Consider the following 12500-nt stretch of genomic DNA (forward strand, 5'->3'; position numbering starts at 1 on the left):
CAAGAGGACAGTAGTGATGTAGTTGGTCCAGTCCAAGAGGACAGTAGTGTATTAGAGGTGGTGATGTAGTTGGTCCAGTCTAAGAGGACAGTAGTGATGTAGTTGGTTTAGTCTAAGAGGACAGTACTGATGTAGTTGGTCCAGTCTAAGAGGACAGTAGTGATGTAGTTGGTCCAGTCTAAGAGGACAGTAGTGATGTAGTTGGTCCAGTCTAAGAGGACAGTAGTGATGTAGTTGGTCCAGTCTAAGAGGACAGTAGTGATGTAGTTGGTCCAGTCTAAGAGGACAGTAGTGATGTAGTTGGTCCAGTCTAAGAGGACAGTAGTGATGTAGTTGGTCCAGTCTAAGAGGACAGTAGTGATGTAGTTGGTCCAGTCTAAGAGGACAGTAGTGATGTAGTTGGTCCAGTCTAAGAGGACAGTAGTGATGTAGTTGGTCCAGTCTAAGAGGATAGTAGTGATGTAGTTGGTCCAGTCCAAGAGGACAGTAGTGATGTAGTTGGTCCAGTCCAAGAGGACAGTAGTGATGTAGTTGGTCCAGTCTAAGAGGACAGTAGTGATGTAGTTGGTCCAGTCTAAGAGGACAGTAGTGTACTGGAGGTTGCTGAGTGGGCACTCTTTGAGCCTATTGGTGAATCTCAGTTGTCTTTCCTTGATTCCCCATGTCCTCTTTCCTCTCCTACTTATCAAAATACATCAGAGGGTGTTTTGAGAAGGGAACGAGGACAGAAGAGGTGAGGAATCAAGGATACACAACTAGTATTAACATGTAAACAAAGTCAATGACTTCAATAACAATGATTTGTCTACCTTGGTGTCTGTGGTGGTGTTGTTGGAGCTGAGGCGTGGGCTGGAGGCAGAGCGGGTCATCCCTATACCCAGGCCAGACTCAGGGGCCCCGCGGGTGGACTCCTGGCTGGGGTCGTTGGCCCCTGAAGGACCCAGGGTCACAGAGCTGCCTGCCTTACGAAGAGAGGTCCTCCAGGAGCCAGGGGCCGCGCCAGGGGCCGAGCTAGGGGCCACTTCGGGGGCTGGGGGCTTCCCTGGGTCCTGCTACTTACACAACATAGAGAAAGAGAGAGTTAACTTTCTGAGTAATCTCATCACTTTGGGGGCGAGGAATCAAATCGACTCAAATCAACAGCCTTCCCAGAACGATATTAAAGGCAATTTCTCAGGAGTTCACAGATCAACAAGCAGAATTCAATAGCAGAGAGAGGTTGTTAATCTGAGCTTGTTTAAAACCTGTCTTAGTCGATTCCATTATGAGGAGTTTCAATCTCCTGAAGAGAATTTTGTTGTCGTACCTTTTTGGCCGGGTCTCCTGAAGTGCTGGTTGCCGTGGAGGTAGCGTGGGTGGAGGAGCTGTTGCATTTGTTGTTCAAGTTGTTGATGATCTCTCGGTTTTTGGCTTTCTCTGCAACAACAACACAACCGATCAGTCAGTCCATGTGACTGGGACCATGAAAACAACAGCATCTGTACCAGAACATTTTTGTTTTTTAAACCTTTATTTAACTTGGCAAGTCAGTTAAAGAACAAATTCTTATTTTCAATGACGGCCTAGTAACAGTGGGTTAACTGCCTGTTCAGGGGCAGAACGACAGATTTCTACCTTGTCAGCTCTGGGATCTGAACTTGCAACCTTCAGGTTACTAGTCCAACGCTCTAACCACTAGGTTACCCTGCCACTTCTACACTCTAACCACTAGGCTACCCTGCCGCTTCTACACTCTAACCACTAGGCTACCCTGCCGCTTCTACACTCTAACCACTAGGCTACCCTGCCAATACTACACTCTAACCACTAGGCTACCCTGCCACTTCTACACTCTAACCACTAGGCTACCCTGCCACTTCTACACTCTAACCACTAGGCTACCCTGCCACCTCTACACTCTAACCACTAGGTTACCCTGCCACCTCTACACTCTAACCACTAGGCTACCCTGCCACCTCTACACTCTAACCACTAGGCTACCCTGCCACCTCTACACTCTAACCACTAGGCTACCCTGCCGCCTCTACACTCTAACCACTAGGCTACCCTGCCACCTCTACACTCTAACCACTAGGCTACCCTGCCACCTCTACACTCTAATCACTAGGCTACCCTGCCACCCCTACACTCTAACCACTAGGCTCCCCTGCCGCTTCTACACTCTAACCGCTAGACTACCTGCCACCTCTACACTCTAACCACTAGGCTACCCTGCCACCTCTACACTCTAACCACTAGGCTACCCTGCCACTTCTACACTCTAACCACTAGGCTACCCTGCCACTTCTACACTCTAACCACTAGGCTACCCTGCCACTTCTACACTCTAACCACTAGGCTACCCTGCCACCTCTACACTCTAACCACTAGGCTACCCTGCCACCTCTACACTCTAACCACTAGGCTACCCTGCCACCTCTACACTCTAACCACTAGGCTACCCTGCCACTTCTACACTCTAACCACTAGGCTACCCTGCCGCCTCTACACTCTAACCACTAGGCTACCCTGCCACTTCTACACTCTAACCACTAGGCTACCCTGCCACTTCTACACTCTAACCACTAGGCTACCCTGCCACTTCTACACTCTAACCACTAGGCTACCCTGCCACTTCTACACTCTAACCACTAGGCTACCCTGCCACCTCTACACTCTAACCACTAGGCTACCCTGCCGCCTCTACACTCTAACCACTAGGCTACCCTGCCACCTCTACACTCTAACCACTAGGCTACCCTGCCACCTCTACACTCTAATCACTAGGCTACCCTGCCACCCCTACACTCTAACCACTAGGCTCCCCTGCCGCTTCTACACTCTAACCGCTAGACTACCTGCCACCTCTACACTCTAACCACTAGGCTACCCTGCCACCCCTACACTCTAACCACTAGGCTACCCTGCCACCTCTACACTCTAACCACTAGGCTACCCTGCCGCCTCTACACTCTAACCACTGGCTACCTGCCACCTCTACACTCTAACCACTAGGCTACCCTGCCGCCTCTACACTCTAACCACTAGGCTACCCTGCCACTTCTACACTCTAACCACTAGGCTACCCTGCCACTTCTACACTCTAACCACTAGGCTACCCTGCCACTTCTACACTCTAACCACTAGGCTACCCTGCCACTTCTACACTCTAACCACTAGGCTACCCTGCCACTTCTACACTCTAACCACTAGGCTACCCTGCCACCTCTACACTCTAACCACTAGGCTACCCTGCCGCCTCTACACTCTAACCACTAGGCTACCCTGCCACCTCTACACTCTAACCACTAGGCTACCCTGCCACCTCTACACTCTAATCACTAGGCTACCCTGCCACCCCTACACTCTAACCACTAGGCTACCCTGCCACCCCTACACTCTAATCACTAGGCTACCCTGCCGCCTCTACACTCTAACCACTAGGCTCCCTGCCACCTCTACCAACCACTAGGCTACCCTGCCACCTCTACACTCTAACCACTAGGCCCCTGCCACCCCTACACTCTAACCACTAGGCTCCCCTGCCGCTTCTACACTCTAACCGCTAGACTACCTGCCACCTCTACACTCTAACCACTAGGCTACCCTGCCACCCCTACACTCTAACCACTAGGCTACCCTGCCACCCCTACACTCTAACCACTAGGCTACCTGCCTCCTCTACACTCTAACCACTAGGCTACCTGCCACCTCTACACTCTAACCACTAGGCTACCCTGCCACCTCTACACTCTAACCACTAGGCTACCTGCCACCTCTACACTCTAACCACTAGGCTACCTGCCACCTACCTCTAACCACTAGGCTACCTGCCACCTCTACACTCTAACCACTAGGCTACCCTGCCACCTCTACACTCTAACCACTAGGCTACCTGCCACCTCTACACTCTAACCACTAGGCTACCCTGCCACCTCTACACTCTAACCACTAGGCTACCCTGCCACCTCTACACTCTAACCACTAGGCTACCTGCCACCTCTACCTCTAACCACTAGGCTACCCTGCCACCTCTACACTCTAACCACTAGGCTACCCTGCCACCTCTACACTCTAACCACTAGGCTACCCTGCCGCCTCTACACTCTAACCACTAGGCTACCCTGCCACCTCTACACTCTAACCACTAGGCTACCCTGCCACCTCTACACTCTAATCACTAGGCTACCCTGCCACCCCTACACTCTAACCACTAGGCTACCCTGCCACCCCTACACTCTAATCACTAGGCTACCCTGCCGCCTCTACACTCTAACCACTAGGCTACCCTGCCACCTCTACACTCTAACCACTAGGCTACCCTGCCACCTCTACACTCTAACCACTAGGCTACCCTGCCACCCCTACACTCTAACCACTAGGCTCCCCTGCCGCTTCTACACTCTAACCGCTAGACTACCTGCCACCTCTACACTCTAACCACTAGGCTACCCTGCCACCCCTACACTCTAACCACTAGGCTACCCTGCCACCCCTACACTCTAACCACTAGGCTACCTGCCTCCTCTACACTCTAACCACTAGGCTACCTGCCACCTCTACACTCTAACCACTAGGCTACCCTGCCACCTCTACACTCTAACCACTAGGCTACCTGCCACCTCTACACTCTAACCACTAGGCTACCTGCCACCTCTACACTCTAACCACTAGGCTACCCTGCCACCTCTACACTCTAACCACTAGGCTACCTGCCACCTCTACACTCTAACCACTAGGCTACCTGCCACCTCTACACTCTAACCACTAGGCTACCCTGCCACCTCTACACTCTAACCACTAGGCTACCTGCCACCTCTACACTCTAACCACTAGGCTACCCTGCCACCTCTACACTCTAACCACTAGGCTACCCTGCCACCTCTACACTCTAACCACTAGGCTACCTGCCACCTCTACACTCTAACCACTAGGCTACCCTGCCGCCTCTACCTCTAACCACTAGACTACCTGCCTCCTCTACACTCTAACCACTAGGCTCCCCTGCCACTTCTACACTCTAACCACTAGACTACCTGCCACCTCTACACTCTAACCGCTAGGCTACCCTGCAACCTCTACACTCTAACCACTAGGCTCCCCTGCCACTTCTACACTCTAACCACTAGACTACCTGCCACCTCTACACTCTAACCGCTAGGCTACCCTGCCACCTCTACACTCTAACCACTAGGCTACCCTGTCTCCCTGAAGTATTGGGGTATGGAACCAATACCATTAAAGAATAACTGCCTTTTCTTCTAATGGTTGGAGATAATAAGAGAATTGGAATTTCAGTTTACTTCCTGAATCGACCCCCCGAAAAAAATGTGTATTATAAATCTTCAGAGTGTCCCTCAGGGCCCTGGTCTAAAGTAGTGCACTATATAGGGAATAGGGCCCTGGTCAAAAGTAGTGCACTATATAGGGAATAGGGCCCTGGTCAAAAGTAGTGCACTATATAGGGAATAGGGCCCTGGTCAAAAGTAGTGCACTATATAGGGAATAGGGCCCTGGTCAAAAGTAGTGCACTATATAGGGAATAGGGCCCTGGTCAAAAGTAGTGCACTATATAGGGAATAGGGCCCTGGTCAAAAGTAGTGCACTATGTAGGGAATAGGGCCCTGGTCAAAAGTAGTGCACTATATAGGGAATAGGGCCCTGGTCAAAAGTAGTGCACTATGTAGGGAATAGGGCCCTGGTCAAAAGTAGTGCACTATATAGGGAATAGGGCCCTGGTCAAAAGTAGTGCACTATGTAGGGAATAGGGCCCTGGTCAAAAGTAGTGCACTATATAGGGAATAGGGCCCTGGTCAAAAGTAGTGCACTATATAGGGAATAGGGCCTTGGTCAAAAGTAGTGCACTATATAGGGAATAGGGGGCCATTTGGGAAGTAAACTCAGTCTCTTACCTGATTCAGCATCACTCTCAGATTCGTCGTCCTCCTCTTCTGAACTGGAGCTGCTGGAGGCCTTGCCCTGTCCCTGTGTCCCCTGCGTCCCAGGCTGGCCCTGTCCCTGAGTCACAGGCTGGCCCGGTTCCTGAGTCCCAGGCAGGCCCTGTCCCTGCGTCCCAGGCTGGCCTTGTCCTCCCTCCTCCTCTTCTTCTTCGGCTGGGCTGCTGGTCAGGGCAGGGGGAGGGTGCTTCTCTCTCTCGTGGAGGCAGATCTTCTCTCTGCTGCTCATACGAGAGATTGAGGTCCTGCAAGGGAGGGGCGAAGGGGGGCGGGGATAGGATGACAGGTAGACATGCAGGAGACAATCAGTGAGGGCGATCACTCAGGGTGCAGCAAACCAGAGTGTGTGTGGGCAAAAACAAAGCAGGATGTCGACTGTGTCGGAATCTGGGCTGGAAACTGGACCAACATTTAACAGATGTGTAACAACAACCACCCAGAAAATATCTCTTTGATGTAGGTTTCCAAACATACATCGCCATAGCAACAAACATCTGGAAAACCAACCCAGTGTGAGGAGGGTTTGACTAGAGGAGGGCGTTACTAGGGGAGGGTGTGACTAGAGGAGGGCGTTACTAGGGGAGGGTGTGACTAGAGGAGGGCGTGACTAGGGGAGGGCGTGACTAGAGGAGGGTGTGACTAGAGGAGGGCGTGACTAGGGGAGGGTGTGACTAGAGGAGGGCGTGACTAGGGGAGGGAGTGACTAGAGGAGGGCGTGACTAGGGGAGGGTGTGACTAGAGGAGGGTGTGACTAGAGGAGGGCGTGACTAGGGGAGGGTGTGACTAGAGGAGGGCGTGACTAGGGGAGGGTGTGACTAGAGGAGGGCGTGACTAGGGGAGGGTGTGACTAGAGGAGGGCGTGACTAGGGGAGGGTGTGACTAGAGGAGGGCGTGACTAGGGGAGGGTGTGACTAGAGGAGGGCGTGACTAGGGGAGGGTGTGACTAGAGGAGGGCGTGACTAGGCGAGGGTTTGACTAGAGGAGGGCGTTACTAGAGGAGGGTGTGACTAGAGGAGGGCGTTACTAGAGGAGGGTGTGACTAGAGGAGGGCGTGACTCGGGGAGGGTTTGACTAGGGGAGGGTGTGACTAGAGGAGGGCGTGACTAGGGGAGGGTTTGACTAGAGGAGGGCGTTACTAGAGGAGGGTGTGACTAGAGGAGGGCGTTACTAGAGGAGGGTGTGACTAGAGGAGGCGTGACTAGGGGAGGGTTTGACTAGAGGAGGGCGTTACTAGAGGACTAGAGGGGCGTGTGACTAGAGGAGGGCGTGACTAGAGGGGGTGTGACTAGAGGACTAGAGGAGGCGTGACTAGGGGAGGGTGTGACTAGACTAGAGGGGCGCGTGAGAGGAGGGCGTGACTAGAGGGGGTGAACTAGAGGACTAGAGGAGGGCGTGACTAGGGAGGGTGTGACTAGGGAGGCGTGACTAGGGAGGGCGTGACTAGAGGACTAGAGGGGGGCGTGACTAGAGGACTAGAGGGCGTTGACTAGAGGAGGGTGTGACTAGAGGGGGCGTGACTAGAGGAGGGTGTGACTAGAGGAGGGCGTTACTAGAGGAGGGTGTGACTAGAGGAGGGCGTGACTCGGGGAGGGTTTGACTAGGGGAGGGTGTGACTAGAGGAGGGCGTGACTAGGGGAGGGTTTGACTAGAGGAGGGCGTTACTAGAGGAGGGTGTGACTAGAGGAGGGCGTTACTAGAGGAGGGTGTGACTAGAGGAGGGCGTGACTAGGGGAGGGTTTGACTAGAGGAGGGCGTTACTAGAGGACTAGAGGGGCGTGTGACTAGAGGAGGGCGTGACTAGAGGGGGGCGTGACTAGAGGACTAGAGGAGGGCGTGACTAGGGGAGGGTGTGACTAGAGGACTAGACGGGCGCGTGACTAGAGGAGGGCGTGACTAGAGGGGGTCGTAACTAGAGGACTAGAGGAGGGCGTGACTAGGGGAGGGTGTGACTAGGGGAGGGCGTGACTAGAGGACTAGAGGGGGGCGTGACTAGAGGACTAGAGGGGCGCGTGACTAGAGGAGGGTGTGACTAGAGGGGGGCGTGACTAGAGGACTAGAGGAGGGCGTGACTAGGGGAGGGTGTGACTGGGGGAGGGCGTGACTAGAGGGGGGCGTGACTAGAGGACTAGAGGGGCGCGTGACTAGAGGAGGGCGTGACTAGAGGGGGCGTGACTAGAGGGGGGCGTGACTAGAGGACTAGAGGGGGGCGTGACTAGGGGAGGGTGTGACTAGAGGGGGGCGTGACTAGAGGAGGGCGTGACTAGAGGACTAGAGGGGGCGTGACTAGAGGAGGGCGTGACTAGAGGACTAGAGGAGGGGGTGACTAGGGGAGGGCGTGACTAGAGGAGGGCGTGACTAGGTTGGTTCTCCTCCTCCATCCATATCACTCCTGTGGCAGTGTGAGGATGGAATGACTAGCTCGCAAGGCAGCTGACACTGGTGAAATACAAACAGTAAAACACAAAGGACTGATTCAGTGATTCAGGCCAGTAAAACACAAAGGACTGATTCAGTGATTCAGGCCAGTAAAACACAAAGGACTGATTCAGTGATTCAGGCCAGTAAAACACAAAGGACTGATTCAGTGATTCAGGCCAGTAAAACACAAAGGGCTGATTCAGTGATTCAGGCCAGTAAAACACAAAGGGCTGATTCAGTGATTCAGGCCAGTAAAACACAAAGGACTGATTCAGTGATTCAGGCCAGTAAAACACAAAGGGCTGATTCAGTGATTCAGGCCAGTAAAACACAAAGGGCTGATTCAGTGATTCAGGCCAGTAAAACACAAAGGGCTGATTCAGTGATTCAGGCCAGTAAAACACAAAGGACTGATTCAGTGATTCAGGCCAGTAAAACACAAAGGACTGATTCAGTGATTCAGGCCAGTAAAACACAAAGGGCTGATTCAGTGATTCAGGCCAGTAAAACACAAAGGGCTGATTCAGTGATTCAGGCCAGTAAAACACAAAGGGCTGATTCAGTGATTCATATCAGTAAAACACAAAGGACTGATTCAGTGATTCAGGCCAGTAAAACACAAAGGCCTGGCTGATTCAGTGATTTGTGTCATTAGGATGGTAAAATGTTGTACATTATGTCTGGTTCAGGTTACATCATGCTGTTGGTAGAAAGGTGTGCTACCTAATGCTGTGTGGTTCAGTATCAGTGATTCCTGGGTCAGTAACAGAGATGGGTCAGTAACAGAGACGGGTCAGTCACAGAGACGGGTCATTAACAGAGACGGGTCATTAACAGAGACTGGTCAGTCACAGAGACGGGTCAGTCACAGAGACGGGTCAGTCAGTAAGATATGGGTCAGTCAGTAAGAGACGGGTCAGTCACAGAGACGGGTCAGTCACAGAGACGGGTCAGTAACAGAGACGGGTCAGGCAGTAAGAGTTGGGTCAGGCAGTAACAGAGACGGGTCAGTAACAGAGACGGGTCAGGCAGTAAGAGTTGGGTCAGGCAGTAACAGAGACGGGTCAGTAACAGAGACGGGTCAGTAACAGAGCCGGGTCAGTCACAGAGACGGGTCAGTCACAGAGCCGGGTCAGTCACAGAGCCGGGTCAGTCACAGAGCCGGGTCAGTCACAGAGCCGGGTCAGTCACAGAGCCGGGTCAGTCACAGAGACGGGTCAGTCACAGAGACGGTCAGTCACAGAGACGGTCAGTCACAGAGACGGGTCAGTCACAGAGCCGGGTCAGTCACAGAGCCGGGTCAGTCACAGAGACGGGTCAGTCACAGAGACGGGTCAGTCACAGAGACGGGTCAGTCACAGAGACGGGTCAGTCACAGAGCCGGGTCAGTCACAGAGCCGGGTCAGTATGAGACATGCTGGGGCACTGACCTGCGTGGTCTAACTGGAGCCATATTGATAGAAGGACTGGTTTCAATGACCGGAGGCTGGGACAGCTTGGCTTTCTCTGTACGCAACTACAGAGAGAGACAGAGAGACACAGAGTAAATACACAGGAGGAGCTATACAGAGATATATATATACATTGATAAACTATTTATATATATATGTACAGTGGGGCAAAAAAGTATTTAGTCAGCCACCAATTGTGCAAGTTCTCTCACTTAAAAAAGATGAGAGGCCTGTAATTTTCATCATAGCTACACTTCAACTATTACAGACACAATGCGGAAAAAAAATCCAGAAAATCACATTGTGAAAAACGCATGTCAAAAATGTTATAAATTGATTTGAATTTTAAAATGAGGGAAATAGGTATTTGACCCCCTTTCAATCAGAAAGATTTCTGGGTCCCAGGTGTCTTTTATACGGGTAACGAGCTGAGATTAGGAGCACACTCTTAAAGGGAGTGCTCCTAATCTCAGTTTGTTACCGGTATAAAAGACACCTGTCCACAGAAGCAATCAATCAGATTCCAAACTCTCCACCATGGCCAAGACCAAAGAGCTCTACAAGGATGTCAGGGACAAGATTGTAGACCTACACAAGGCTGGAATGGGCTACAAAACCATCGCCAAGCAGCTTGGTGAGAAGGTGACAACAGTTGGTGAGATTATTCGCAAATGGAAGAAACACAAAAGAACTGTCAATCTCCCTCGGTCTGGGGCTCCATGCAAGATCTCACCTTGTGGAGTTGCAATGATCATGAGAACGGTGAGGAATCAGCCCAGAACTACACGGAAGGATCTTGTCAATGACCTCAAGGCAGCTGGGACCATAGTCACCAAGAAAACAATTGGTAACACACTATGCCGTGAAGGACTGAAATCCTGCAGCGCCCGCAAGGTCCCCCTGCTCAAGAAAGCACATAAACATGCCCGTCTGCAGTTCGCCAATGAACATCTGAATGATTCAGAGGACAACTGGGTGAAAGTGTTGTGGTCAGATGAGACCAAAATGGAGCTCTTTGGCATCAACTCAACTCGCCGTGTTTGGAGGAGGAGGAATGCTGCCTATGACCCCAAGAACATCATCCCCACTGTCAAACATGGAGGTGGAAACATTATGCTTTGGGGGTGTTTCTGCTAAGGGGACAGGACAACTTCACCGCATCAAAGGAATGATGGACGGGGCCATGTGCCGTCAAATCTTGGGTGAGAACCTCCTTCCCTCAGCCAGGGCGTTGAAAATGGGTCGTGGATGGGTAGTCCTGCATGACAATGACCCAAAACACACGGCCAAGGCAACAAAGGAGTGGCTCAAGAAGAAGCACATTAAGGTCCTGGAGTTGGCCTAGCCAGTCTCCAGACCTTAATCCCATAGAAAATCTGTGGAGGGAGCTGAAGGTTCGAGTTGCCAAACGTCAGCCTCGAAACCTTAATGACTTGGAGAAGATCTGCAAAGAGGAGTGGGACAAAATCCCTCCTGAGATGTGCGCAAACCTGGTGGCCAACTACAAGAAACATCTGACCTCTGTGACCTCCAACAAGGGTTTTGCCAACAAGTACTAAGTCATGTTTTGCAGAGGGGTCAAATACTTATTTCCCTCATTAAAATGCAAATCAATTTATAGCATTGTCGTTATTCTGTCTCTCCCTGTTCAAATAAACGTACCATTAAAATGATAGACTGGTCATCATGAGGAGGGGGGAAGAGAGGGGAAAGGAACCAACAATCTCACGTTTGGATTCATCAGACCAAAGGACACATTTCCACCGGTCTAATGTCCATTACTCGTGTTTCTTATACCAAGCAAGTCAATTATTATTGGTGTCCTTTAGTAGTGGTTTTCTTTGCAGCAATTTGACCATGAAGGCCTGATTCACACAGTCTCCTTTGAACAGTTGATGTTGAGATGTGTCTGTTACTTGGACTCTGTGAAGCATTGGGCTGCACAGATCTGCGCATGTGTGGTTCCCATCGTGAAGCATGGAAGAGGAGGTGTGATGGTGTGGGCGTGCTTTACTGGTGAAACTGTCTGTGATTTATTTAGAATTCAATGCACACTTAACCAGCATGGCTACCACAGCATTCTGCAGCGATACGCCATCCCATCTGGTTTCCGCTTAGTGGGACTATCATGTGTTTTTCAACAGGACAATAACCCAACACACCTCCAGGCTGTGTAAGGGCTATTTGACCAAGAAGGAGAGGGATGGAGTGCTGCATCAGATGACCTGGCCTCCACAATCACCTGACCTCAACCAAATTCAGATGGTTTGGGATGAGTTGGACCGCAGAGTGAAGGAAAAGCAGCCAACAAGTGCTCATCATGTGGGAACTCCTTAAAGACAGTTGGAAAAGCATTCCAGGTGAAGCTGGTTGAGAGAATGCCAAAAGTGTGAAAAGCTGTCATCAAGGCAAAGGGTGGCTACTTTGAAGAATCTAAAATATATCTGGGTTTTTTTTGCACGTTTTTGGTTACTACATGATTCCATATGTGTTGTTTCATAGTTTTGACTGGTACTGTAATATATTTCAATGAACCACAGAACACAACACACTTCAGTAGGACAGGACAATGAAGACACCGTAAAGGTCAAAAGTCAACACAATGTTTGTATAGAGACATAAATAGGGAAAGAATTCAACCAGTGGCATGCTGAGAGAGACAGAGAGAGACAGAGACAGAGAGAGACACAGAGAG

The 12500-nt window shown here is 51.2% G+C and overlaps 1 protein-coding gene and 1 long non-coding RNA gene across 8 annotated transcripts in view; both read right to left on the reverse strand.

Moving 5' to 3' along the window:
• LOC127912147 (protein phosphatase 1 regulatory subunit 12A-like) overlaps positions 1–12500 on the reverse strand; it is an 89706-nt gene that overhangs the window by 44382 nt on the left and 32824 nt on the right. For all 4 annotated transcript variants that reach the window (XM_052480996.1, XM_052480999.1, XM_052480997.1 and 1 more), the window contains exons 7-10: positions 9785–9870; positions 5892–6181; positions 1307–1416; positions 810–1052 (exon numbers count right to left, since the gene is read on the reverse strand). In XM_052480996.1, the coding sequence (XP_052336956.1) occupies positions 810–1052; positions 1307–1416; positions 5892–6181; positions 9785–9870 (729 nt within the window). The remainder of the gene's footprint in view (positions 1–809; positions 1053–1306; positions 1417–5891; positions 6182–9784; positions 9871–12500) is intronic.
• On the reverse strand, positions 1469–4235 carry LOC127912149 (uncharacterized). 4 transcript variants are annotated; one of them, XR_008081114.1, is made up of 3 exons: positions 4045–4235; positions 2252–2943; positions 1469–1889 (listed from the first exon to the last, which is right to left on the reverse strand). It is a non-coding gene; the product is annotated as an uncharacterized LOC127912149 (long non-coding RNA). The 4 variants fall into 4 exon arrangements; XR_008081113.1 differs by lacking the exon at positions 4045–4235 and adding an exon at positions 3041–3306 and having other exon boundaries at positions 2252–2647; XR_008081116.1 differs by lacking the exon at positions 4045–4235 and adding an exon at positions 3206–3302.

This window comes from Oncorhynchus keta, chromosome 26 (assembly GCF_023373465.1).
Source record: "Oncorhynchus keta strain PuntledgeMale-10-30-2019 chromosome 26, Oket_V2, whole genome shotgun sequence".
Classification (NCBI taxonomy): domain Eukaryota; kingdom Metazoa; phylum Chordata; class Actinopteri; order Salmoniformes; family Salmonidae; genus Oncorhynchus; species Oncorhynchus keta.